We start from the raw sequence: 26,553 nt of genomic DNA on the forward strand, positions 1-26,553 counted from the left end.
ACAGCAAGCCCTGAGCGGGCAAAGTGAAAGATGATTCAATTTCCTCACCGGGTCCCACCGACCCTGCTGTGGGCTGCTGGACGTGACAAATTACATGCGTGGGCATTTTGGTGTGAAGTTCTGTCTGCCAGGTCCAGGCTGACAGTAGCAGCTCATTTAACTTGTCTCAGATGGGCCAGGAACCAGGGGCTAAAGGCTTGAATTTCTGCGGCTGTAACACCCACCCTACCCATAAGCCCTTCGAACAAGGAGAACCAGCTGTCAGCCAAGTGAGTATCACTACCAGATGGCTTATAAAAAACACGAAATATAAACAAACAGGTCTAAAGAAATCTGTCTCTATGTAATTGAAATCTGAGGTCATAGTTTTTTTTTTTTTTTGTCTTTTTGAGGCAGGATCTCGCTATGCAGTTCAGGCTGGCCTTGAGCTTTACTTTGTAGCCCAGGTTGGTCTCGAACTTGCAACGACGCTCCTGCCTCAGCCTCCGGAGTGCTGGGATTACAGGCAAGCACCACCATACCCGGCTCTAGTCATAGATGATTTTTCCATATTTTCTTTTTCTCCTACATGTGTTTTGAAAGTTCTTTGGTATTGGGGTAAAAGAGAAGAGGATCAACCTTTTGTCATTAATGTCACAATGAATTTTTCTCATTTAGTCTACTTATTTTGTCATCATTTACATTACGTAGAGATTTTTCTAAACATGTGGCAAAGATCTTGGTATTTGATAAAATTCCTCAGAAACAGGTGAGTGGAGAATTGGAAAATGGATTAATTTTTTAAACTGTATCTGCAATAGCTTCCCTTTGAAAGCCAATGAACATCTTTTTCTCTCTTTACTTTACGTCTCCTGTTGGTTGTAAGCTACAGTGCACAGCATTAGTTAGAGGTGCTTAGTGAGCGGCACATTCGTATGCACAACTACACTCGCACACTAACATCCACACACACCTCCCTTTCTGGTGGCTTAGGCAGTGTAAAACACACCGTCTCATACCGAAGGGATTTCATTTACAAAAGTAAAATCCATGATTGTCCCCTTTTTCTGTGGCTTCCCAATGCATTTCTATTGCTTTTTCATAAAACGCTGCGGCAAATAATCAAGCATGACCACTGACATCCACAAGATTGAGTTTTAGGAACCATTAAATGAGCTCACCCTCGCGGGAAGTCTCTTGCTCAGGCTGGGCTAAAGGTAATTATTCCGCAGTTCCTACCTGTGGTATTACCTTGTCCCTATGTAGTGTTTGAATTTCATACACTGGTAAGGTCAGTTTTTTTCCCCCTCTGGAAAAGTCCAGCTACACACGTTTAATCCAGGACCTAATTATAATGTTACTATACATCCTGGCATTTCATCAGGTTCTGTGTGCACAAGTGCTGGTTAAAACAGCTCTTAGATTAAGGTAGATCATAAAATATATTAAAAACAAAAGAGGAGAGCTGGGAGAGAAAAATAACCCTTAATAGGTTCCTAAATGAGAGAAGTAATTTCTTTCTGCATAGGTAAGGGCATCTGAACCACATTCACAGAGTGATCAAGTGCAGGAACCTGGCAGGTCCGCGTCCTGAAAAATCAACAAGCCATAACACTATCAAGTCAGACAGAACTCGCTGTAAACCCGAAGTCCACATCGCCACGCTGTATGTCCTCCGAATGCTCACTCAACTGTTAGTTAAAATAATTACTGCCATTTGCCACCTGCACTGTGAGCTATGGATAAAGGGAAAGCAGAACTTCAGTGACCGTGGCGTCTGAACGCTGGTGGTATTTTGCTTACACGTTTTTTAAGCAAATTTGAAAGCTCCATCAGCTACAATTCAAAGGCTGAGAATTATGCGTGAATCTGTGCCGTCTTTGGCTCCACCCTAAATAATAACAGAATTTAAAGCTGGCGAAAGGAGATACCGTGTCAGTTTAAAATTAGTTAGTAAAAGGGGAACAAAGGAGAGAGGAAGGGAGAGGAAATGAAAAAAAAATAGAACTACATACTGTGAAATGAACAAGTTCAGTTAGAATGTTCATCAGGATTTGGAAAATCATAATGCCATCTGCTACTCTGGACCTCAGAACATCAGGGATCTCGTGGGCCCAGACGCTTCCATTTCCAGGAGGAAGGAAGGACTCACGCTCCCTGGAAAGCTGCCTTCATTCTGGAATGGAGGCGACACCCCAGCCAACCAGTTTGGAATTGCTTTTGAGAACATTTTGCTGCTCTCATATGCGTTTCCTCTGGTTTAGGGAAAATTAACGGCAGGCAAAATGATTACAGCAACTCGGCAGAGAGGCAGCGCAGGGCCCCAGCCCGAGCTGCTGGGTAACTGACCCTGGCATCCGAGTTGGGCTCGGGGTGTGGAGGTCCCACCGTGGTGGATTAAATGAGTATTGTCCTATGGCTGGGTATGACTTCACAATAGAGCAACACATGTTAAATGACGGCAGCCAAAACGGGCCCCACCAGGCGACTGCCCAGTCACAGACCGCTATTCAAAGGCCTCCACTACCAAGAAATTAATTCATTAATAATACATCGGGCTTCTGGACAATTCAAAGGGAACAACACAAAGCTACTTGTTCAATGACTGCCTGAAGACGCAGAATTTTTCCTGCTGAAAAGGACCTCACAAATCTAATTGACTCACTGGAACCAAAGTCACAGGGTGTTTATGTTAACAGTTTGGTTAGTAAAACCGAAGAAATGGAGAAAGTCTATCTGCTGAATTCAGTTAGTGCCACTAGGAAATAATAAAAATAGAGATTTGCAGCTGCAGCTAATAGAATCTGATTTTACATAACTGCATGTTTAAATATCATTTTTTCTTACTTCAAGCGATTTTGTACATCTTCCAGACTATCAGGGAAAAATTTTCTTTTAAATTATTTCTTCTGTAACAGTTTTTAAAAAGCCCACTTCTTTCTTATTCCTCCCTCCCAACAACTCATAAATATGAATTAAATATAATTATAAATGAACAGAACATTAACTTTTGGATTACTGCTGTGTTTTGGTAGAATGTTAATGTCATTTCTAAAGAAACAGTTATTACCAATGGAAAAAAGTAATTACAAAGGAATCCTGGTCTTAATGCTAACCTATTTTCAATCTTCAAACCAGCCAAACTGCATTAATTTAAACACACTGGACTTTTCAAAGGTAGTATTAGATTTCAAAAGATTGCCTTACATAAAAGAAAAGTATCAGTTTTCGGGCTCCTGAGTATATATTCCCTACACTGTGAGACACAAGTCTAGTTAACAATATTGTTGAAAGCAGCACTCCTGTGGGTATCCAATTCATTAACTTACCAAATTTCTAATGCTTTCGTCATTCACTCCTACAAGTTGCAAAGACTATGAAATCCCGCTTCATACCTCCTGTTTACAGGACAGGTTAGGGTCTGTGCCAGTGTGCTGAGAAGCTCTGAGCCAGCACGGCTGTTGGAGGGCTCAGGCCAGAGGGCTCGCCGTCTCTCGGAGCTTCCTGTGAAAGGAACAGGCACCCTCCAGATGCTGGGAGCAGCAGGACTGTGGGAGATGGTCCTTATACTCTGCACTACCCTCAGAAGCCAGAACTATGGCAAAGTCCCTCCAGCAAAAAACAAGAGGATATTTTCCCCTCCTGAATTGGTAGATGGCATTTCTGAATTCTAGAGAGGCACTGCCAGGCAGTCATTCTTACCCACTGCCATGGGCACAAGCTATTTTCACAGCCCAGGAGCTTCTCAGTTACCTTGTCCAAAAGGAATAATTCTGTAGGAAATTTATTTCTTTAAAGCTAATAGAGGTCTGAGCCAAATATTTTGTGTTTTAGTAGAAATGCTTCTAAAAGGACGCATGCTTTTCCCTGAAAACTTAAACAGAGTACACAGAATAGAATTCTAGTATAGTAATTCTTACAGACTTGAAGTCATTTGCATAGATAGCAAAACTGAACTAAGTTGTGTTATTTTATGGCTTTATAACAAAAACAAAAACTCTGATCCTTTGATGTGGAAACGTTCAGTTGTCACTTTTTGTTTCCATCAAGTCAACTGCAGTACAGGGGAGGAGCCTTATTCTGATCTGTGACTCAGTTTTCTCCTCTGTAAAATGGATTGCTGCAGGAAAGCAAAAGGTCCCGGGAAACACTGTGGGTGCCTGATTGCCCAAGCCTCGTGCTTCACCCAGAGTCCCTCCTCCACCTTCTTTCTGTACCCAGTCCCTCACCAAAAGTAGTTTATTCTACCTGTTCAGTATGTTCCAAACATGCTGTGCCTGTCCTAATTAAAGCTTCATGAATTTTGATCAGAACCACAGTTTCCTTACTGTTTTTCCCTTACACATCCCACTCAGAGTGATTTTTCTAACACATAAATCTGGTTATGTGGGTCCTAAGCTTAAACGTCTTTGAATTCTCCCACTCTTCTTTTCCCATAGGCATAGTGCATAGAAATCCCTTGAAATCTGGTCCTGGCCTCATCTCCGTAACTCTTTTACAGGCACCCCAGCCACAGCTCCCTCCTGGGGCTCCAGGTCTCTGCCAGGTAAACTCCTACTGGCGCATCCATCCCCCTCTTCTGCACAGCCTCCCTGGTTTCCTTCACCGAGCTCTTGGCTTTCTATTTCCCCCCAGTACCTTGTCCATGCTTTTACTATAAATTTATATGGCTGCAAACACCATTAAATGCCACATATATGAGTGGTTAAAATGACAGCCACTGTGGTTCTCAGAGCGCTCCGGCCACGCAGTGTCACAGTTTTACACTGCCTGTACTAACCACCTGCTCATTTACGATGCTACCTGTTTGTCTTCCTCAGCAGAGCAGCGGCTCTTTAATGGTGGCAGCTGCAGCTCGTTCACTCTCTATCCTCAATATCTAACTCTGAGAAAGATACCACAGGTTAGAGGTGGTGAATCTATGGCATGTGTGCTGCAGCCAGCATGCACAGCCGTCTCTGGTGGCATGTGAGCCAAGTCACCCCAGTGAGCCAAGCCACCCAACAATGCCCCAGCAGCTGAGCATTCAGGTTTAATTGCAGCGTTGGGGCTTTGCAATAAATAAGTGGGTCCTGAGTTGCAGTTTGAGCACTCGGTCTCTAAAAGGTTTGCCACCACTGCCATAAGCTATTGTCGTGGCCTGCAAACTAATCTATGGACTCTGAGGACTTTCAAGGGTGCTGTGGGGAAGGGGGTGAAGTCTCCTGATACCTCACCAAACCAGAATAGTTTGATGTTCATTCATTTTCTACAGAAGATTATTGAACAACATACAAGTTGTTCGGGGCCCTAAGAAAGATGTAAAAATCAACTGTTGTGTACATGGGAAGATACAATCTGATTTGCAAATGTCTTAAAAATATGATTTTTAGGGAAATCAAAATCACAATGAGGTATCACCTCCTATCTGTTAGGATGGCTAGAATCAAAAAATCACAATTGCTAAGGATACAGAGAAAAGAAAACTCTCACACACCGTGGGACTGCGTATTGGACAGTCACTATGCAAACAGCATTGTGGTCCTTCAAAAACTTAGAATTAGATACCATATGATCCAGCAATACTACTTCTGGGTATATAACCAAAAGGAATGAAAATCATTATCCTGAAGGCATTTGCCTTCTCACATTCACTGCAATACTATTCACAATAGTCAAGATACAGAAACAAATGTCACTTGATGGATGAATGGTTAAGAAAACTTGCTGCATGTATGCATACAATGGAATAGTATTCATCCCTAAAAAAGAAAATCTAATCACTGCAACAACATGGATCAATCTGGAGGACATTGTCCTGGGTGAAGTAAGCAGACACAGAAAGACAAATACTATGTGGTCTCATTTATGTGTGGATGTTTAAAAAGTGGAACTCAGAAACAGAGAGGAAGAGCAGTTACCATGATAGGGGCAGGGGAAGTGGCAGATGTTGGTCAAATTTATAGTTATAAGGTAAATTCTGGAGTGGAGAACAGTGGCTCACAGATGTGATTCCAGCTCTTTGGGAGGCTGAGGCAGGAGGATCATAAATTTGACCCCAACTTGGACAACTTAGCAACTCAGTGAGGCCATGACTCAGAAATTTTTTTAAAATTAGGTACGCCTTAAATACATATAATTTCTATTTGTAAATCATACCTCAAAAAGCTGGAAAAATTATAACATACTACCCAAGGCACATTTGTATTCAAAACTTATGCGTACCTTTAACTCGTGCTGTATGCATTTCCCATTTTCCCTCAATCAAATAAATCAGCCTAAGAAAAAAAAAAGTAAGAGGAGAGACAGATGGACGGTTGCCATCCACTGGGTAGGACCCCTCATTTAGGAACATGTGGTTTGCCTTAGAATCCACCTAGAATGTGTATGGCTCTTGCAGAATCACTGATTACCAAGGTGTCAGCCAGCAACAGGAAGGGCAGCAGCAGCCCACAGCTCCAAAGAGACCGTTGGTCCCAGTGTGGGGGTCTTGGCTGTCCTCAAAGGTAGCTAAGACGAGGGCATGTCACCGTATGAATGAAGTCGGACAACAGAGAGAAGGTGGCCAGCTGTGTGCTTGCTGGTCAAGAAGACAGGACAGGGGGTCCTTGCCCTGGGACCTGCCTCGGGTCCTCAAAGGTGAGAAGGAGGCAAGTGGGCTTGCTTAGGATGGGAACAGACTTTCTTGGCGAACAAAACAGAACAGATCCCACCCTAACAGCCCATTGTTACAAATCCCACTTACAAAAGTCTGCATTCTGCAAGTTCTCATGCCTCTAACCAGAAACTCAATGAAAACGTTAAGAAAGCCCCGGCTGTTTGCCTGTCTGCCTGTCTGGCATGTGGACATCGTTACAATGGTACTAAAGAGTCATTACGAATGGGGACAATCACCCACCCCCTGAAAACCTGAACTCATGGGAGGCCTCACAGAGATCGCCACTTGGAGCGGCTCCCTCAAGTTTCCTGTGAATGCCCGCAAATGCGTCCAGGGCCAGAGGGAGGCAGCTCATTGAGAACGAGGACAGGATGCTGTCCACATGAGCCGGGAAGACCACGGGAGAGGGAGGAGAAAGAAGCAGGAAAAGCCCCCTTTGTAATAACGTATCTAAAAAGCTGCTACGCATGCCCTCTCTGCCCTGGTTCTCTGACCACGCCGCCTCGCAGAATCATCTCTGAGAAAGTACAGATCTGAACACGTCGAACCTTCCAGGGATCAGCCCTGCCCACACCCCGGCTTCCTGGCGTCCCGCTGGAGGCTCTAACCCATGGAGTTTTCTGGTCTCACCTGGGGCCACCTACTGGTCTCCAAAGACGCCCCACACTGCGCTGCGCTGAGCCTTTCCACTTCTCACACCAGGAACGCCGAACTACTGCCCAACACCAGCTCAAACAGCACCTCCTCTTCCAGGCTACCTTGTTGCCTCCCCCCTCTTCCGAGCTCCCAGGCTTCCACCCAGGGCGATGCAGAAGTTCAGCACAGTGCTGCTCTGACAGCTGTTCTCACTGTCGCTGCACGGAACCCAATTTGACTCCTGAGTCTGTCTCCCCTTAGATCACGAAGTCATCCAGCGTAGAGATTTCTCCCAGGTGGTAGCGATCACGGCCCAAGCAGGAGCTCAGTAAATGTCTGCTGACATAAATTAAAATGTGGGTTTTTCTGGCAGACCTGGTCTTACACAAAGTGGAACACGGTTCAGGTTTGTCTCTGCTTTACTGAGGCCCACCCTACCCAGCTGAAAAGGCCGCTGTCCTGCGACACAGTGTGTGAGAACAGACGACAGCCCAGAGAGACTCGCCTCTCCTGCTTTTACCCTGGACCTTTAAAGAAAATTATTTATTAGATGTTTGTAGTTCACAATGTTTACAGTGATCTCAGCGTGGAGGACCACTGGAAGGGCTCGCCCTGAAAGAAGGCTATCGTCTCCATTTTGGCTATCCCTGTCCTACTTCCGTGTATTGATATGAACAGAGCTGGCTAGGAAAATACTTCATCCCCTCATCTGGCTTTAAGCAATGCAAAGGGGTCTAGCTGAGGCGCTGATGGCAGCCTCTGAAGCAATGGACAGGTCAGCGATGCCCCGCCTACAGCTCCCTACTGCTGAGCTAGGGCGGGATTGAGCCAGTGATGTCCCAGGGCAGGAAGGCCAGGCACCACAGCTGAAGCAACGGACCAAAACCACAAGATACTTCCTCAAACTGTGTTATGCAGATTCCTCCAAATTTAGAAGCTCCCGGTTAGCACACACCTCTGTCTGCACACTGCAGAGGTGCCACTGGGCCTCCTGCCTAGCCCGGCTCACAGCACTCACACACGTCCTCCCGTCCTCACAGTCACTCCCCGCTTCACGAGAATTAATAAAACCCCGGGTTCGGCCCTAGGTCATGGCCTTGGTCCTGGTTGGTCTAGTTCCCACCAGACTTAGGACCCCCTTGGCTCCCCACAACTGCAGGTATGTCTGTGTCTCTTTATTCTCGCCGTGGGCTGCACTGGAAGTGGTGGATAGGAACTTGCTTACTAGAATTCCAGTAACTTTCCCCTGGGATTACAAATATAAACTCCTCCAGATCCTGCCGAGGCCTGGACGGCTCCCTATACTTAGGGAGTAGGTACCTGTACTTAACATGAACTTTTTAAGAATCTGAAATGCATTTCACATAAAATTCATCCTCTTAAAGTATATGATTCAATTTCCAAACATTTCTATTTTTTCTTATGTACATTATATATGTGCATATTAATTTTATAGCATATTGGGCTTAACTGTGGCATTTGCATGCAGGCATATCTACAAAGTAGATTATTTCTACTTTGTGGCTATTATGAATAATGCTGATATAACCTTAGTGTGTAAGGTTTTATGAAGACATGTGTTTTCAAATTCTCTTAGGTGTGCACCTAGGAGTGGAGCTGCTGGATCACATAATGATAATTCTCTGTTCAAGTTTTTGATAAACTGCCAAAGTATATTTCACAGCAACTATACCGTTCTATGTTCCCATCTACAATTTATGAAGGTTTCAATTCCCCCACATTCTTGCAAACAGTATTTTTCGCTTTTTAAAATTATAGCCATTGTAGGGGGCATGAAATAGTCTTTCATGGTTTTGATTTCAATTTCCTTAATTAATGATGAGCATATTTTCATGCTTATTGACCATTTATGGAGCTTCTTTGGAATAATACTATTCAAATTCTTTGTCCTTTTAAAAATGGGCTTACTTTTTAATCTATTAATGAGTTGTCAGAGTCCTTTATATATTCTGGACACTAGACCTTTATTAGGTATGTGATATGCAAATATTTCCTCTCATTTTGTAATTGTCTTCACTTTCTTGATGGTGTCCTTTGACATACAAAAGTATTAAATGTAAGTCCATTTTTTTTTTTTTACTTTATTATACTTTTGGTATTATATCTAAAAAATAATCGTCTAATCTATGTCATAAAGATTTGGGGCTACGCTTTCAGAGTTTCTGGGTTTTTTTTTTTAATTTTCGCCTCTGGTTTTAGCTTTTACATTTAAGTCACTGATCCATTTTGATTTAATTTTTGTGAATAGTGAGCTAAGGGTCCAAATGCTTTCTTTTGCACATGGCTAGCCAGCAGTTCAGTAGTATTTGTTGAAAAGATTATTATTATTATTATTATTATTATTATTTGTCTTCTTGAGACAAGGTCTCGCTATGCAGTTCAGGCTGGCCTTGAGCTCACTTTGTAGCCTAGGCTGGTCTCAAACTCACAATGATCCTCCTGCCTCAGCCTCCCGAGTGCTGGGATTACAGGCGTGCGCCACCACGCCCAATGAAAAGATTACTGTTTTGCCATGGAATCCTCCTGACATTTTTTATTAGAAAATAGGAACTAGATATACATGGGTTTATTTCTGGACTTTCAGTTGTATTTCATGTTTACCTTTATTTTACTAACACACTATCTTGTTTGCTGTAATTCTGCAGTCATGTGATTTGAAATAGGGAGTATGAGCCCTTCAGTTCTGTTCTTTCTCCTCTCGTGATTGCAGCTGAGTCCTCTGCACTTCCACATAAAACTTAGGATCAGTTTCTTTACTTGTAAAAAAACTCCCACGGGGGCTTGGACAGGGACTACACCGAACGTGCAGATCAGCTGGGGCAGTGCCAGCTGAACAATTTCAAATCCTTCATTCTGAGAACACAGGGACTTTCGAAGGATACATATTTTGGTTTCCTTCAATGATGTTTTGTAGTTTTCAGTGTACAATTTCTTTTTAAAAAGGTATTCCTAAATCTTTGATTCTTTTTGATGCCACTGCAACTTAAACTGTTTTCTTAATTTCACCTTGTACTGGATCTCCTACTGTTTGCAAAGACCAACCATTTCTGTGTGCTCGTGTTCCATTCCACAGCCCTGCTGAACTTGTTCACTGGCTAATGGATTATCTAGCCAACGATAGTAAGCCAACAGCTTATGGATTATCTAGCATTTTCTATATGTAACAGCACAGCATCTGAAAATATACTTTTATTTTGAGTGCTAGGAATTGAACTCAGGGTCTCACACATGCTAGGCAAGCGCTCCAGCGCTGAGCTAAACCCCAGCCCCTGAAAATGGTTTCACTGTTTCCTCTTCAACCTGGATGTCCCTTCCTCATGATTAACTGCCCTGCACAGAATCTCTAGCACAATGTTGAAGAGGTGGCAGGAGTGGCCATCCTTGTCTTTTCCCGATTGTGGGGGGGAAAACGTTCTGTCTCTTACCATTAAGTCTGATGCTAGCTGTGGGTTAGGGTAGTCATCTTCTATTCCGTGTTTGCTTAGTGTCTTTGCTATGAAAGGGTGTGTTGGATTTTGTCAAATGCTTTTTCTGTGTCTGCTGAGATGATCGTGGGGTTTTTGTCCCATTCTGTTAATAACTGTATATGACAGTGATTAACTTTCATCCTTTGGACCAACCTTGCATTCCTGGGATAAATCCCACTTGGTATGATGTACACTTCTTTTTACATCCTACTGGATTTGGCTTGTTGGTATTTTCTTGAAGGTTCTGCATCTATACTGCTATAGGATACCGGTCCAGTTTTCCTTTCCTGTGAAGTCTTTACACAAAATTTTTTACTCAAAGCATCCATGTAATACTGGTTTTATAGAAGAAATTAGGAAATGTCTTCTCATCTTCTGTATTATGCAAGAGTTTGAGAAGAAATGGCATTAATTCTTCTTTAAAGATTTGGTAGGATTCACCAGTAAAGTGGTAAGGTCCTAGGCCTTCCTGTGAGGAAAGTGTGTGTGTGTATACGTGTGTGTGTCGTGCCAGGCTGGAAGCCAGTGCTTTCTGCACGTGAGGCAAGTGTTCTACTTATGAGCTACAACTCCAGACCTGGTTTTTTTTTTTGGTACCCAGGAATCAAACTCAGGACCTCACACTTGCCAGGCAGGCACTGTGCCACTGAGCTAAATCCCCAGCCCCAGCCTTTTTTTTTTTTTTTTTAATATCTTTAATTTTATAGGTTCACTCAGATTCTGTATTTTTTCTTTCTTTCTCACTCTCTCTCTTTTTTTTTTTTTTTTGTCTTTTGAGACAGGGTCTCGCTACGCAGTTCAGACTGGTCTTGAACTCACTTTGTGGCCCAGGCTGGCCTTGAACTCGAAATGATCTTCCTGCCTCAGCCTCCTGAGTGCTGGGATTACAGATGTGTGCCACCACACCTGAGGATCTTTCTTCTTTTTTCACATAGATAGAGCTACCCACTTTCTTTTGAGCATAGCTTTGGCTGCATCTCCTAAATTTTGCTATCTGTAACTGGACTTTTGTTCATCTTGAGGCATTTTCTAATTTCTTGTTTCTTTTTTGTTTCACTGTTTATTTCAGAATGTGTTGTTTCCATATATTTGTCAATTTTCCAAATTTCCTTCTATTACTGATTATTTCTGTAATCTACCCCTGCCCTGTACTCTTTGGCTTCCTGGTCAGCTGTCCATCTGGACCCCTGTGCAGAGGATGTGAGCTCTTCTGCAGGTGGCTGGGGGAGCGCTGTGCCACGCCACATCCAAGACCAACTCCTCCTCCTTCATAGGCATAGCAGGGAGCGCCAACAAATCTCATAGCTCTTCACTGGCATCTTTTCTTTGTACTGGAAATTGAACTCAGGACCATGTGCTAGGCAGGCAGGCGCTGTGCTGCTGAGCTATATCCCTGGCCCCTCCCCTGCCATCTTATGGCCATTGTTTATCTGCACACCTGGCCCAGTGTAGGCTGTTAACTCCTGAAAGTCTGCGCTATTCCCTGAGCACTTTCATATTTTGCAAATCTTGTAGTCCTAAGAAACCAACATTTTCATAGAGAAGCTACTTCTGATCAGGTATAAGACATCACTTAAATAAATTCACTTTTTATGGGTAATATGAACAAATAAACAGAAGTGTAAATCAGAGATTTGTTGATTGTTCTGTTAAGCACCTACAGATGCTAGATGGGAATTTATTTTTTAGCTATGGCTAAAAGATATACATACTCAGAGTGTTAACCTATTTTTCCAGAACATTCGGAAACAGATCTGTGAACTCAAGTCACAAGGTAGTTTCCACTTCTTCTTCCTGACATTTACATCTTTCCTTTCTGAACTCAGGAAAGGAAAAAAGTAAATGTCAGTACTAGGTTCCACAGCACCCAGCCCACACTGCAGGCCAGTTATTCACTGCCGTGCTCTCCTCCCTGCCACGGCTGTGGGCCTCCTCGGGGAGACGCAGGGTGCGGTCCCTATTCCAGTTATCGAATCCTCAGCAATTTAAGCCACTGACAGCCCCGGACCTGGTGGCCCAGACATTATGGCTGTGTCCCCTCCTGCTGCAGTGCCACTGTGGCCAGCCCTCTGTGGCCAGCCCACTGGGAGCCCAGGCGCTGCAGTGTTAGGCAGCTCGGGGGCTCCTGAGTCTCAGCGTGAGGGCTGGCCCGGGGTGGGGGACAGTAATTCCACTTCCCACTGACTCACAGAGCGGCCTGCACGCCCTGCTGGCAGCCCAGTTCTCCCCGGTTTGGAGGCCGTCCTGACCACGGCCTGCTCAGCTCAGGCGAGTACAGTGTGGGTGGCTGACGGGCTGCAGACTGTGTGCTGAGTGAATGCAAACCTGTCATTTCCCTGCATTACAAAGAGGCCTGACCCTCTGCGTCTCTCTCCTCAGCCAGCTTGACCTTCACTCACCACCTGGGCATCTAATTTCACGGAGTACTCTTTAGCTCTGCTGGCGTCACCCCCAGGAGCACAACGCTGAAGACACAGGGTTGGATCTTGGGGTGGGAGGGAGGTAGTCACGGATGAGGAGGAGGAGGGTCACAGTCCTCCAAGAAAGGGCCCAGGACAACCACCAAGTGGAACTGCCAGCCGGGGAGAGGTGTCTCGCCTGGGGCAAATGGCTCTATGCTCTTCAAGAAGCCCGAGAACTTTCTTGAGTGTCAGGGCCAAACACAGAGGCAAAAACGGTCAGTAAAACTCGGTGCAAAGAACACAGTACGCTCGACACAATTTTACAGTCCTAGAGGGCATCCACACACCAAAGTCAGCTGAGTACCATGTTCAAAACAAGGACCTAAGGGGGCTGGGGATTTAGCTCAGCGGCACAGCGCCTGCCTGGCAAGTGCAACGTTGTGAGTTCGATTCCCGGTACTGGAAAAAAAAAAACAAACAACAAAAAACAAGGACCTGAGTCCTGGTGAAAAGGTTAGATGTTCCTTACCACGCTCTGTTAAGGCGCTGCGAAGAACAAACACATTTGAGAAACATTTCTCTCTAAACAATGCAGATTTTCTCATAGAGGTCAGAACTTAAAGTAGTAAATTTCAGTTTTCTAGACAACAGGGGCCACCTCATCCCCAAAGACAGCAGAGAGCCAAGTCATCTGGCACAAGCAGACACATTACTTACAATGAATGGGATCGGGGCCTTGGGGAGCACCTGGTTACATAAAGGTCTTTCAGTTTAGTTTTGTTTTTGGTGGTACAGGAGATTGAACCCAGGGCCCTGCATATGCTTGGCAAGTGCTGGACCATGCAGCCATGTCTCCAGCTCTACACAAGAGTCTTAAGGTAAATTCTGGTGAGAGAAGCAACCCTCAGGCACTAATATTATCTTGAAGACATCACTCAGATCCTGAGCTACTTGGCTCCAAGTCATATAAACTCTACCACCAAAATTAAACTAGGTTGGCTAGATTTCTTTTTTTGTTTGTTTTTCTTCCGGTACCAGGAATCGAACTCACGACCTTGTGCTTGCCAGGCAGGCGCTGTGCCACTGAGCTAAATCCCCAGCCCCTTGGCTAGATTTCTGACTGGAGCAGAACTCTCCTATTACCTTGCATTATTCTTTAGATTTAAAACGTCCTCCAAAACTTTCATGTGTGGACGGCGGCTGGACCACAGGGTGCCAAGCTCACCAGCGGATTCAGTCAAGGTGAGTTCATGGCTGAGTGTGCTGTTTGTTACCACGTGGGGCCTGGTTGGTGGTGGGTCCCTGGCGGTGACCTGGAAGGGTGTATTCTTGTCTCCTGCTCCTTCCTTCTCTCTGCTTCCTGGCTATCATAGGTTGAGCACCCTTCTTTCGCCAGGCCCCTCTGCCATCCTGTTTCTGCCTTTGAGTCAGCTGACCATGGGCGGAAACCATAAACCATAATCAGCTGCAGGTGTCAGGTACTTCGTCCCAGTGACCAAGAGACTTCCAGGGCCTGATCTGTGGTCCAAGTTTCACGGCCATGATTCTTATTCTTTATTTAGTTTCTGCTGTCTTCTATCTGGACATCTGGTGGCCAACACTGGCTCTGTCCCACAACTGTATCCCAGGACTCCCAGACCAACTCTAATATTTGCCTCTGGCCACTCGGGAACTGAGTCTTGCCTATATCCATGTGGCTCCCCGATTTCACTCTTTGCCAGGCCAAGATAGAAAGTTAAGCTGAATCCTTGCGATAATAAAATACGTCACGCTGGGCTTTGCTAGAGCTATTTTATACATGACTCCAAATATACCTATCTTGTTTGAATTAGGCTCCTTTTTGATCTGACTTTATCAGGAAACTATGTATTAGCATCAGATGTTCAACCCAATGAGTAAAATGGGACAGCTTTTGGCTGGTTATAGTCATTCATAAACAGAAGCCCTATGAGTCAGATGCAACTGAAGACAGAGAGAGAGTCAACCGCCCTGTGGGACATGGATAGGCACTGGAGAAGTTCTCAGATGTTACTATGCAGAGTCACCTAGGAAGCACGTAGATTGTGGGTACTGTCCCCAGAATGTTTAATTCAGTAACCTAGACCCAGGATTTTGCACTTTTAACAAAAATCTTAAGTAATTTTGATGCATTAGTTCTCTAACCACTTTGCTGGAAATATGATCTCCCAGCCCTGGGCAAGCTGCTCCAACAGAGGACAAGCACAGGACATGTAGGGCCCCAGCTCTTTCAAGGCCATGACTGACCTTGCCGAAAGCAGGTCACCTGGTGGACCCTTTCCGAACACTGCTCCTGTAGAACATCAGCTTAATTCCAAGGTCAATTTGATTTTAGTGAAGACAATATCAATTTCCCAAGCCTCCAAAGGAAGGCATTTTAATATTATTTGGGGGTAAATGAGAATACTAAGTTGTGTTTTTTTCTTGACTAAGGAAGAAACGCTATGAAGAAAAGCATAGCATGTAAGTGACACTCTACTATCCTTCATGGAATGTTAGTCTATGAAAGTCTCGTGATTTTGCCCAAATTAAATAAGTCAAACATTGTAAGCCGATAGCAACACTGCTAGTTTAATCCAGAGAACCTTGCCAGGAGCTCTCCCGCAATACGCATGTTATCAGTGAGGAATATCTGTACCTGAATGCCCGGGATCCACAGATCACAGCAGAGTCCAGAAACACAGCAAGCTGTGTATTTCACTGGGTCGGCCAAGTTGCCCTGAGTGCTTCTCCAACCAAAACTGGAGTGGGACCTCAGGAAAACTGGTTTAATTAGGAGGATTCTGATGGGGATAGGACGCTTTTGGAATCGAAGATGACAGAAGATATTGATGAGCTATTAGATCCAGGAGGCCCGTCTGATATCTGAGCTAATGGAGTCTCCATTTGTTTCAGGAGGATGCCTTCATGTCTGCACCAACATGGTTTATGGCTTGCAGGGGATATATGGACTGACGGATGCAACTATTAAGGATGCTGGAGCCCCATTCTTACCGTTATTGCGATATGTGTGTGTGTTTGTTTTCTCCTAGGAGGATCTTTATTTTTTCTCCCAAATCTCATAACTGGTTATGCAGATGTTTAATTGAGAGGAATAACTATGAATTACGGTTTGTTGTTTTTTCTTTCAAACTTTCCTATCTGAATCATTTATCGCCTTCCCTATTTGCAAGTGTTCTAAATATTATGAAATTAAAATCGAAAAATAAACATCGCTAGTAGGCAGGCCCAAACTCAGATAAGCACAGTTTCAAAAAAATGTGAATGTGTCTTAATGGAGAGCCTTATCTACTGTAAGACTGCTAATACACAGAAGAAAGGAATTTAAATTCAGAGTGAGAAATACAAGAAGTTAGTTGAGAAAGAAATGCAGGCAGATTAACTCCAGGAAGGCAAAGGAAATGGAACTCGATGGGTAAGGACGATCAGGTCAGATAAGTTACACTACAACAATACTAGTTGTTAGCATACTACAACACACAAAGAGGTTAACGAGACAGTCTCAAGGAAATGCTTAATTAGGAAATGAACACTGAACTGTTGGTGTAGCACTTTTGAACCCTTTTTCACTCTGCTATACTCTTAAGTAAATACAAAAAAGAAGGCGAATTTTACCCAGCTTATATTTGGGGTTCAACACAGACCCTTGCCTACTGAATGACTGTAAATATCTGTTACGAAAAAAATGCTACTGTTTTAATTTTCAGCTCCATCCCCATCTGGCTGGGGAGAGGAACAATTAATAGTACCGTGTTTTGTCTTGAGGGCCTGTGACACCCCCGGGGACCAGCCCGTGGGACAGTTTGCCTTTGCAAGGATTCTTGGCTAGAATCAGACGAGCAGGGTCCAGGACGAGGCCAGTTCACGTAACACAGCTCAAAGCATACAATACAACTTGCTCCGAGGATGTTGGGCACTGTGCTTCATTAGGAAACAAAATATAAGCTTTCCACACCATTAGGGATGACTTTAGGAGTGAAAGCACATAAGACGATGCCTCACCTCATCAACAATGCACTGCAGAAGCTGGAGAGGCTGCAATGGAAAGGAAGAGACGAAAAAGTATTAGCCTCCATGCAATGTCTTTACAGTGGAGTGGAAAGAAAAAATCATTAATGCAATAAAATATAGCAAGATTAATCAACAACAGCAAACTCTTATAAAAACATTGACGCTCAGGATGTTCTATTATTTCTAATGGTACCTAATCTAATACAGGCAGTTAAAGGTTTGCATTTTCTTCAAAATGCAATTTGCTAAGTTTAAAACAAGGCATTCAAGCATGCAAAGGAAGCAGCCATCAGGAAAGAGAAAAGTGAATTTTTTTCTGAACTCATAAAGCTTACCATTAAAGATCCCTGGTTTTTCTGAATCTGAAAAAAGGCAATATGTAATTAGCATGTCATAATCAAAATGACTCACTTGGACACATTATGATCACTGAGAGAAAATTATTGCATTGCTGGTGGCAATCTGTGGGCATGTGTTAACACAATTTACATAATGAAAATACACAAATGTTAATAGCTCGCTTCTCATTTATAGGCGAAAGTCAGCAGAATGTTAATTTCACACAACACTTTTTAGTACCCTCCAGGTTGTATTAGAATAGGGAGAAAAACCATAATCCATTTCAAAAGGCTGTTTACGATTCAGATATAAATAATGTTTTATATTGCTAGATTGTGAACACTGGGCTTAATGTTGCAATCATTGCTAATGTTATGAAGCTCACTCTTTTTAAATTAAAAACCGATTTATTTAAAATTGAAATTAAATCATAGTCAGAAATTAGAATTTTGGATTCCTGCCAGTGTGTGCTCACACTCCTCTATTTTGTGAGGAAAACTTTAATTATGTGGTTGAAGTATTCGCCTCTAACTTACGAGCGGGGCAAAAACTCCACCTTTTCCAAAGTACCTTCAACTTGTTCCCAAGGTGGCCAGGCTCTCTGGGAAAATCAAATGCGTGCAAGTTTTATACGGTTTTTCAGGGAGTGAGAGCAGAGACCAGCGCATCTGATCCTAATTGACAAGCTGAAGGCAGGCTGCTCACCTCCACCACGGATAGCCCATATCTCTTAGAAAACTACCAAAATGTGACAAGACTAATAAATCATCAATTTAGTAATTAAAATATTGAACACTCTAATCCTCCCTCCCCCCAATGCCTACAGTTATTACACATTCAGTGAAGATGGAGTCTCCATTACTTAATGTTCTAAGCAGGAAATCTTTAGGAACCAAGTATTACTATTGATGGGCCAATTATTTTCTGGGACACACGAGGTCCAACCAGCTGATAAAACACAGGGGGACTTGTGCTAGTTTCTTTTATATTCTTAATGGTTACTTTACAAGTTCTTTTCCATACACACGCTGTCGTCTGATCTGCACAACCATCCAGAGGTATTTGGGGATGACCTCCGTATTTTGTGATGGCAGCACTGGGTGTCTCAGAGGATGGGGCGGGCGAGGGCAGGGCTGGGCATGGTGGTTCTGGGGCTTCTCCAGGGTGCCTTTCCCTCCAGCATCTGGACCACACCCGCCCATGACCATCACAACACTTAAAACCGTAGGGTTCGCATACACTGATGCTTGGCATGCTATGGTTGCTAAATGATCAATCTTGGTGAGTCCGTCTGGAGCACGTGAGCATTTCTTTTACATTCACGTGGCTAAGAAGCAAACCCTTCCACCTAGTGCGTGGATGTTTTTAAAGTGCCTTCCCACGGAGTATCTCAACTGTCCGCACTGCCCACTCATGGTCTCCTCCCTAGCCAACACTCCCAGAACCTCTGCGCCTGGCTGCACGGCTCCTAGTCAACGTCGATAAAGTTCCTGCTTTACGTTACCCCGAATGTCCTGGCTCCTACAGTCACCGAGACTTCCGGACTCCATGTGGGGAGACAAAGCTATTCACCACCACCTTAGAGTGGTTAAGGGATTTAGTAACAAGGCAAAATAGCTTTGTAAAGGCCTTGACAAGCCCAGGCAACTTCTCCTACGAAAGGAGACACCGATGGTGTTTGCTTTCATTCCTTCATTTTCTAAGCACATGTGCCCCCCTACCCCTGTCTTAATAAGACATACCTTTTTCAACAGGAGAGTTATTTGTAATGAGCAAATAATCAGAAATCCGTTTTTGACATCGAAGAGCATATTTTTCACAAGTTTCCTAGAGCCAGGGGGATTTATAAAATTCTCTGGGGAAACCATGTGGCAAAAATTCTAAGAGATGTCTGAAAATGAATTTAGGGATGGATTATGAGACACTGTTCCCAGTACCAGGAGTGGTGTGAACTGACTGAACTGAGGTAAGGATCTCCTTATGAACTGCGATCTTACAGAAGGTCTCCACCTTGCTCCGTACTGAGGGTTAAACGCAGAACAACTCCACCACAACTTAAAATTGTACTATTTTGACATTTGCTCTTTACTACAAGAAAGATATAGCAGCATCACAGTCCTTTTTATGACCTTATAACTATCCTGTTTTGCCTGGGTTTTTAAAGAGAGGTGCTGTTACCAGGCTTTATTACATAGTTTTGATAGCAACATATTACATGTAACCATCTTCATAAATTTTGTATTAAGGTAGCAGTGCCAGTACCTGAAATTGATTCAAAGGGCTTAAGATACTCAATTACTTTTTAACACTGTTACACAAGGCTGTGACTTATATCTTCTATTTCACAAGAATCTGATGATGCAACATCATTGTAATTGATTCATTTTCGCAATTAAATAACGCTACTGTGCCTTGCTTTGTATGGATGCCACACAGCCCAGAGAGTTAGATGTATTAGCTCCCTTCCCCGCCTCAGATATATTGCCTTAAAGGCTGTATTCTGTTCCACTGTTAATTCCACTAGAAAATTTAATGCCTCGGTCATATTTTTCAAATTCTGAACTGCCATGCACTCGACTGTATTTATATTAGCCTTATTTTTCACAGCTAAATTCTTTGTTGTTTACCTTTTTCAAGATCACATTACTGCGTGGGTGCAGCAACCATAAAACAGATCCAAACAGAGTCAACCCCAGCCATCGCGTCTGCTTTTGCACACAGTTCATGAAAAAGGGAAGCCCTGGTTTTATAGCGCATTAAAAGTAGTACTAAGGGGACTCCATATAAAATGTTAGCTTCCTGAACGCCTATCTTTATTCTGGGTCTGCCTTCCCAGTGCTGGCTGTGACAGCAGAGTTCAGAGGAACGCAATAATGTGGTTAGGGCTGATGTATTGCCCGTACTTCAGAATGTAGGAAATGCTGCTTATAACTAACTTGTCCAAGTTCACAAGCATGATAGTACGTCATGCTCGCACCGAGTGGATTCTGTGGCTAACTAGTACTTTGGGGTAATGAACGGAATAATAATTGCTCCAGATGTACACTTTGCTAAGCAGTTTCTACAACTAGTACTGTTTGACATACTAATTAGATGAACCTCTTCCCTCTTCTAAGGACATTTTTTTTCTTTCTTTCTTTCCTCAGCTGTTAGAGACAAGATTTAAGGCCACACTCAGAGGAGAGTTATGCCAGGTTCAAACAGGGAAGAAGGGTTTTATGAAAGGCTGCCACAAACACCAGTTCGGTCTTTCTGTTACTGTATTAAGGTCTAGCATCTATTTCTTTGCAAAGACTGTATAGTACGCCATTCAGAAGCTTCTATAACATGACATGTCTTGAAAATGGTTTCAGAAGGGAAACTATCAATGCAGGAAGTTTGCTTGTGGGGTCTCAACTATTTGTTCAATGGTGCTGGCGATAAAAAGCAATGGTGGCACCTTTATTTTATGCTTCCCTGATTAGAGGTCCTTCTTACACACAGTGGTAAGACGGACCTTGCTACCGGCCCCTTTACATTACAGTCGGAGGCATAATCAGAAAACTAAAATAGATCCACCTATGGAACTTAGAGAAGACACCGAGGTAGCTTTCATTTTCTCTTTTGCTCTCTGAAATTATGGCTTGCCCTGCAGCTCTTGTCGGAGAGATTTATGTGTGACCTAGGTCAGATCTTCCAATAGCAGTTGACAAATATTCTCTTTACATATTTACTGCTTTTCAAGCTTGTGTTATTTTCTCTTAAATAGAAAAAAGCCATACAAAATTCCACCATTTGGTTGGAATTTTAAAAAAGTATCATTTTCATTTGTTGCGCTGCTGGCATTACAGGCTAGCTTTCAATGCACACCTCTGTATTTCCCCACGCCCCACTTTTAACTTCAAATTTTAGGAACTGTAGCTATGTTGCAAACCTTTTCTTTTTCAATTTGATGTATTAAGCTATACCCTTAGATAAATATAAACAAGGACTATGGAGAACCGGGACACTCGTGTTCCAAATGAAGAATGATGACCTGAAGAACTCTGCAAATGGAAAGGACCTCAGAGATGCTCAGCTTCAACCTACTGACTTTGCCATTAAGGCAAGAGAGGCTCAGAGTGGTCCAGTGTCCAAGGTTACAGAGAGAGCTTGGCTGGACACCGGCCTGGGAAGCTGTGTGCTGGGGAAGACGCATGCACTTGGGAATCAGCCAGACCCCACGGCCTCGGGTGCCTCCTCCCCGCACTGGGGCTCAGGGCTGCTGTCTGCGATGCAAAGGGATGAGCGCTGGTGTCTAGAGGCGCCCAAGCAGAAGGCTCGCTTCTTCTACTAAAGAAGAAATGGCTGTGGTATTAGGTGCTAAAACGTAGGCCCGCTTCACCTCCAATCCTATATAACTTGCAAAGACCGTTGTGAAAAAGCCTTTGATGAGACAGGAAGAAAATCACTTCCACAAGCTTTATACCCAGTGCCTATGCCATGAACCTAAGAGTTTCCAAATGGTTGCTTTATTAAAAAAGGAATAAAATTTATCCTGCCTAACTACACAGGGGAATGTTGATAAGGTGGTATTTTCACTGAATGCAGCATGACACATTACTTCTAATAATACGCCCAAGTATAACTCAAAGTTTGCCCTAGCCTGGTCCGGTCCATGAGCCTCGGTCCTTATTGAGGTTCTTGCCTAGGAGTCTGATGGTCTGTCTTACACGGAATCTAAAACAGAGGCAGGTCGTAAGGGGACAGCGGGCAGCTACTGAACAGAGTGTAGGAAAGTCTCCCGGACTCCCACGTTCTGAGATCCGCTCGCTTGCAGCTCCTCTCTGGCCACACCTCAGACTCCAGCTGGCGTGCTGTTTGCAGGAGTGACCGGTTTTGACAAGCGAGAAGTAGAAATTCCTGAATTTAGCAAACAGCTGGGTGGAATGGAAAGGCTCTGAGATGCCCAGAGGAGGGCACAGCTCAGATGGGACCAGACAGAAAATCATCACAGCCATAAATTAGATCACTTGGCTCCTACTGCTTCCCGAGTATCAAGGACAAGGCATTTTCACACAAAATGCAACAGCTGGAGCATCAAGGTACGGCACCACATTATTCATTTGCTGGGTCTGCCAGTCAGTCTGTGCTCCTTTGCCTTTCATGTATTTAAAATTAACAAAGCTCACGTCCTACCCCACATACGTGCACGGAACCACTGTAAACCCTCCTCTGGGAAAATATACACTTTAATTTTGTGAGAAAAGCAGGGACTTAGAATTGCAATTCAAAATAATCAATGTGAATTACAAAATTAATCTCTATACCAATGGTTCAAGGTCTGGCCAGGCACATTTCTTTTGAAGAAGATTTTAGGTATTTGCTGTGTCAAATGTTCCTCCTTTTTTCTTTTTTGTTCCCAAGAAGGGTGGTCTTAGGTTAGAATCCAATGTAAGAAAATCAATTGTGTGTGTGGAGGTGGGGAAGGGGTGGTGGGAGAGGTGTCGCTTTTTCTGAAGGAGGCCTGCTGCCTACTCTGCTCTTTATGGTCAAATCAATCCGCTACAACAAAAATTTAATGCATCCTGGCGTCTGGAAGGGTTTCCAGAACGATCATTTAGTTTGCATCTCTTTAGCTTAAACCCGCCCTATGCCACAGAACCCTGAGCGATGCTAGAGTCCCCAGTCCACCTTGCCCAAGGGAGAAGTTCACTTTATAATGTTCTTAAACAGGTTTTTTGTTTTTAAACTGGGAATGGAACTCAGGACCTTGCGCTTGCCAGGCAGATGCTGTGCCTTTGAGCTACATCCCCGGCTGTAATATTCTTGACAGGAACTGTGTCTTTGCTAGAAGACTTCCAATGGTGGAATCCCAGTGATTCCATGTGGGGAAGCTCATATTGCTGTAAAGTTCTTTATTATTTTAAATCCAAGTGTGTCTTCCCTTGAGATGTGCCTGTGATTCTGGAGCTGTGATGCACACATCCAACGCCAGCTCTGTACACATTTGAAGGTAATTGTCCTATCTTTACACTGTCTTCTTTCCGGAATAGGCACCCCTACTTTCTTATGACCAGCTGCTGTTTTGGATGCCCCTCCGTTCTCTCTACTACAGACACTCCAACAACACTCCCCACACCCAGTCAGCCACACGCTTCCGGGCATGGTTGCACTTTCTCTACCACCATGGGCACCTTCCACAGGTATCCGCACATGTACGGTACTTGTTACCGCTTATCTGCAGGGCTAAGTTCCATGCCCCCCAGTAGATGCCTGAAACTTCCACAGTGCTGATCCTATGAGCATCTATCCTGCGTTTATATACCCGTGATCAACTCTCACCTTTTCAACCAAAGGAAGCACGTTACGGCTTCTCCTTGGCACACCTAAAACACCAACAGCACTATCTGTGTACTCTGGGGCTATGATTAAGTGCAATAGGAGTTACCTGAACACAGTGTGATCTGTGTTCCACGACAAGCGATCTGATAACCTAGTTACTCAGTGACTAACGGGCAGGTAGTGTATACAACACGGATATGTACACTGGACAAAGGGACTGGCAGGAGGTTTTAACATGCTACTCATAATGGTGCACAATTTAAAACTTACTTACTTCTGGAATTTTCCAGTTAATGTTTTTGGACCCTACTTGGCCTGTGCAGGTAACCTAACCGGCAGAAAGCGAAACTTCGGGTTAGGGGGAGCACTGTACATTCCTCACCTACTCCACTTTGAGGGGGTCACACTTTTGCACTGACTGGCTGCGGTCCCCTTGATCTGGACACTACACACCGCGTGGCAGAAATAGAGGCTAAACGTGCATTCCCATGTTTGACAGCCACACTGCACAGCTGGGCTCAACTGTGAGACAACAGAGAAAAAGAAAATACTGCAAAATTAACTTTGCTTTTATGCACTCTTCTATTTCTTTATGTGTCTCCTATTGACACAACGTTTAAGCGTCAGAGTGAGTGCCTACATAAACCAGCTGTGGAACCTGCACAAGACTGACGAGGTTGCTGCTATCTGTCCCCTCTTCTGCGCGACAGGCAGAGACTGCATCAGCCTTGCGTTTGCTCGGCTGAGGAGAGCCCTGTCCAACACAAGCAGGAGCAGAGGCTGTGGGACCTGAAAGGATCTCCGGGATTTTTCATGCAACCTAGCACCCCGCTCCCCAGACCATGGTACACTTTCTCCTCTGCTCCCATGTGACGGTCTGCCGTCTGAGCTCATCTGAGAAAGGGAAGCCTCTATCCTGCCCCAATGCTACCCTCCTGACAGTCCAGAGCTGCATCCTCTCTAAAGGTGACTGCCAGGCTTCCTGCGAGGTACTGATCCTTTAGGTGGTGACACGGGCTGGGTAGAGTGGGAGTACAGGCCGAGGAAGAAAAGAAAGTGGACAGAACTATGAACCACAAGCCCCGGGATGTGAGTTGATTCTTGATTCCTTCTGATTGCAAAATGTGCTGTGCCAACATGTCAAAAAGTAAATGTGAGTCAAATACATGCTTGTCAGATTCCATGTATTTTTTTTTTCCATGTATGTTTATCAAGTACTTATGCTGTGGCTGTACTAGACTGTAGAACCCATAAAGATAGATAAAATTGCTGGTCTGCAAGAATGAAGGCCTTCTTCAAGGTCCCTGCCACTTAGTCAACAGGGCTAAGGCTTGGGCACTGGGTTTGCATTCTTCCTTATGTCCATAGGATTTGGACAAAACACAGCCTTCCGGACTTATGCTTCCTTCCTTTGGGCTCCATGGATTTCTAAGACATTGTCCTGTAGCCCATTTCCCTCCAGCAACATTTCTAGGCACAGCAAGAAAGCCTGTTTCCAGGGCCAAGGCTCCAAGTATTAGTGTGTGTGTGTGTGTGTGTACGCAAGCGCGTTTTTCCTTTAAACCGCTATATATTTGACAACACTGTTTGGCCCGCTGAGACCCTGAGACAAGCTGCAACTTCATCCAGCACATGGTTCACGCAGGATGAGGAAGGGATGCATCGTGAGATACAATCACACATAGCCTTGTTAATTAACATGTGCCCTACTGGCTGGACTGTAAATGAAATTAAAAGTAGATCTAAAGAAAGGAAGTCATGGATCTAGCATGAACTGGACGAAGTCCGACTTTTATTTCAGAGTTTTGGGTTTATTTCTTTCCTGTTCTCATAGAAGTAAATCAGGCTTTCATAAACTTCAAGGGAGAGCTCAGGGCACATGGCTCTGCCTGTTTCAGACTCTATCCACCAAATAAACCATAGTTCCAGTGAGCTGTAATACAGAGCCATTGAAAAAAGACCAGATAAAAGCAGAGGTGCCCCTGTGTGTGTGTTATCACAGATCTAGGACACCTTCATCACCTGCTGGATGTACAAGCTCAGGCTGCTGATAAGAAAAGCCAGGACAAGAACTCAGCTTAGCGCTCTGAGTGCTGTTTGGGTAGAAACCACACGGTGACAATGACTTAAACTGTCACCTCCTGGGTGTGTCATCTGCTCCTCTGTCCCTCTGGTCTGAGTCACTCAGTGCCTCTGGCTGCCTGGCTACCACGGAGGCAGAGAGCTGCCCCAAGGGCCAGGGCTGGAGGGAAGCCTCTGGCTGGGAACTCCGTTGTCTACAGTATTTTACCAAACTAGAACTAGAGCCAGGTCAAGGTCTCTTCCCGCCCACAGGGTACTCTCTGCAATCTCTTTCTGAACACAAAACGAAACAAGAAAAGTTTCACCTAGTGCTCCGGTCCTCAGAGCCAGGAGGTCCACACTCTGTCCCTCATAAGATGGTTCATCCTGAAGCTTTTCTTTCCTTCTCCCCACGGTGGTCACCATCTGTAGACATCTGTAGACCTTGCAGGTTCAGAGGTGCAGGGTCCACACTTGGCTCTAATTGGCTGCTTTGGCTTCCCATAATCCCTTGGAGGTAACACCCTGACTCTGGAGACAAGCCGCCCCCTTCCTGGCTCCTAGAGGACCCTGGGAAGCCCTTTCCACTTGGTGTGTTCTGGTGATCTTCAGGCCAAAATTGCATCAGCTCTTTGCTCCTTTTAGGCAACTCATTGATTTCTCAATGAACTTAGCTTGT

The 26,553-nt window shown here is 44.2% G+C and overlaps 1 protein-coding gene across 7 annotated transcripts in view; it reads right to left on the reverse strand.

Moving 5' to 3' along the window:
* Nucleotides 1-26,553, reverse strand: part of Map2k5 (mitogen-activated protein kinase kinase 5) — a 250,682-nt gene that overhangs the window by 44,791 nt on the left and 179,338 nt on the right. For all 7 annotated transcript variants that reach the window (XM_005393687.2, XM_013518967.1, XM_005393686.2 and 4 more), the window contains 2 exons: nt 17,507-17,533; nt 17,163-17,195 (listed from right to left, as the gene is read on the reverse strand). In XM_005393687.2, the coding sequence (XP_005393744.1) occupies nt 17,163-17,195; nt 17,507-17,533 (60 nt within the window). The remainder of the gene's footprint in view (nt 1-17,162; nt 17,196-17,506; nt 17,534-26,553) is intronic.

This window comes from Chinchilla lanigera, unplaced genomic scaffold (genome assembly GCF_000276665.1).
Source record: "Chinchilla lanigera isolate Chin_1 unplaced genomic scaffold, ChiLan1.0 scaffold00049, whole genome shotgun sequence".
NCBI classification, from domain to species: Eukaryota; Metazoa; Chordata; class Mammalia; order Rodentia; family Chinchillidae; genus Chinchilla; species Chinchilla lanigera.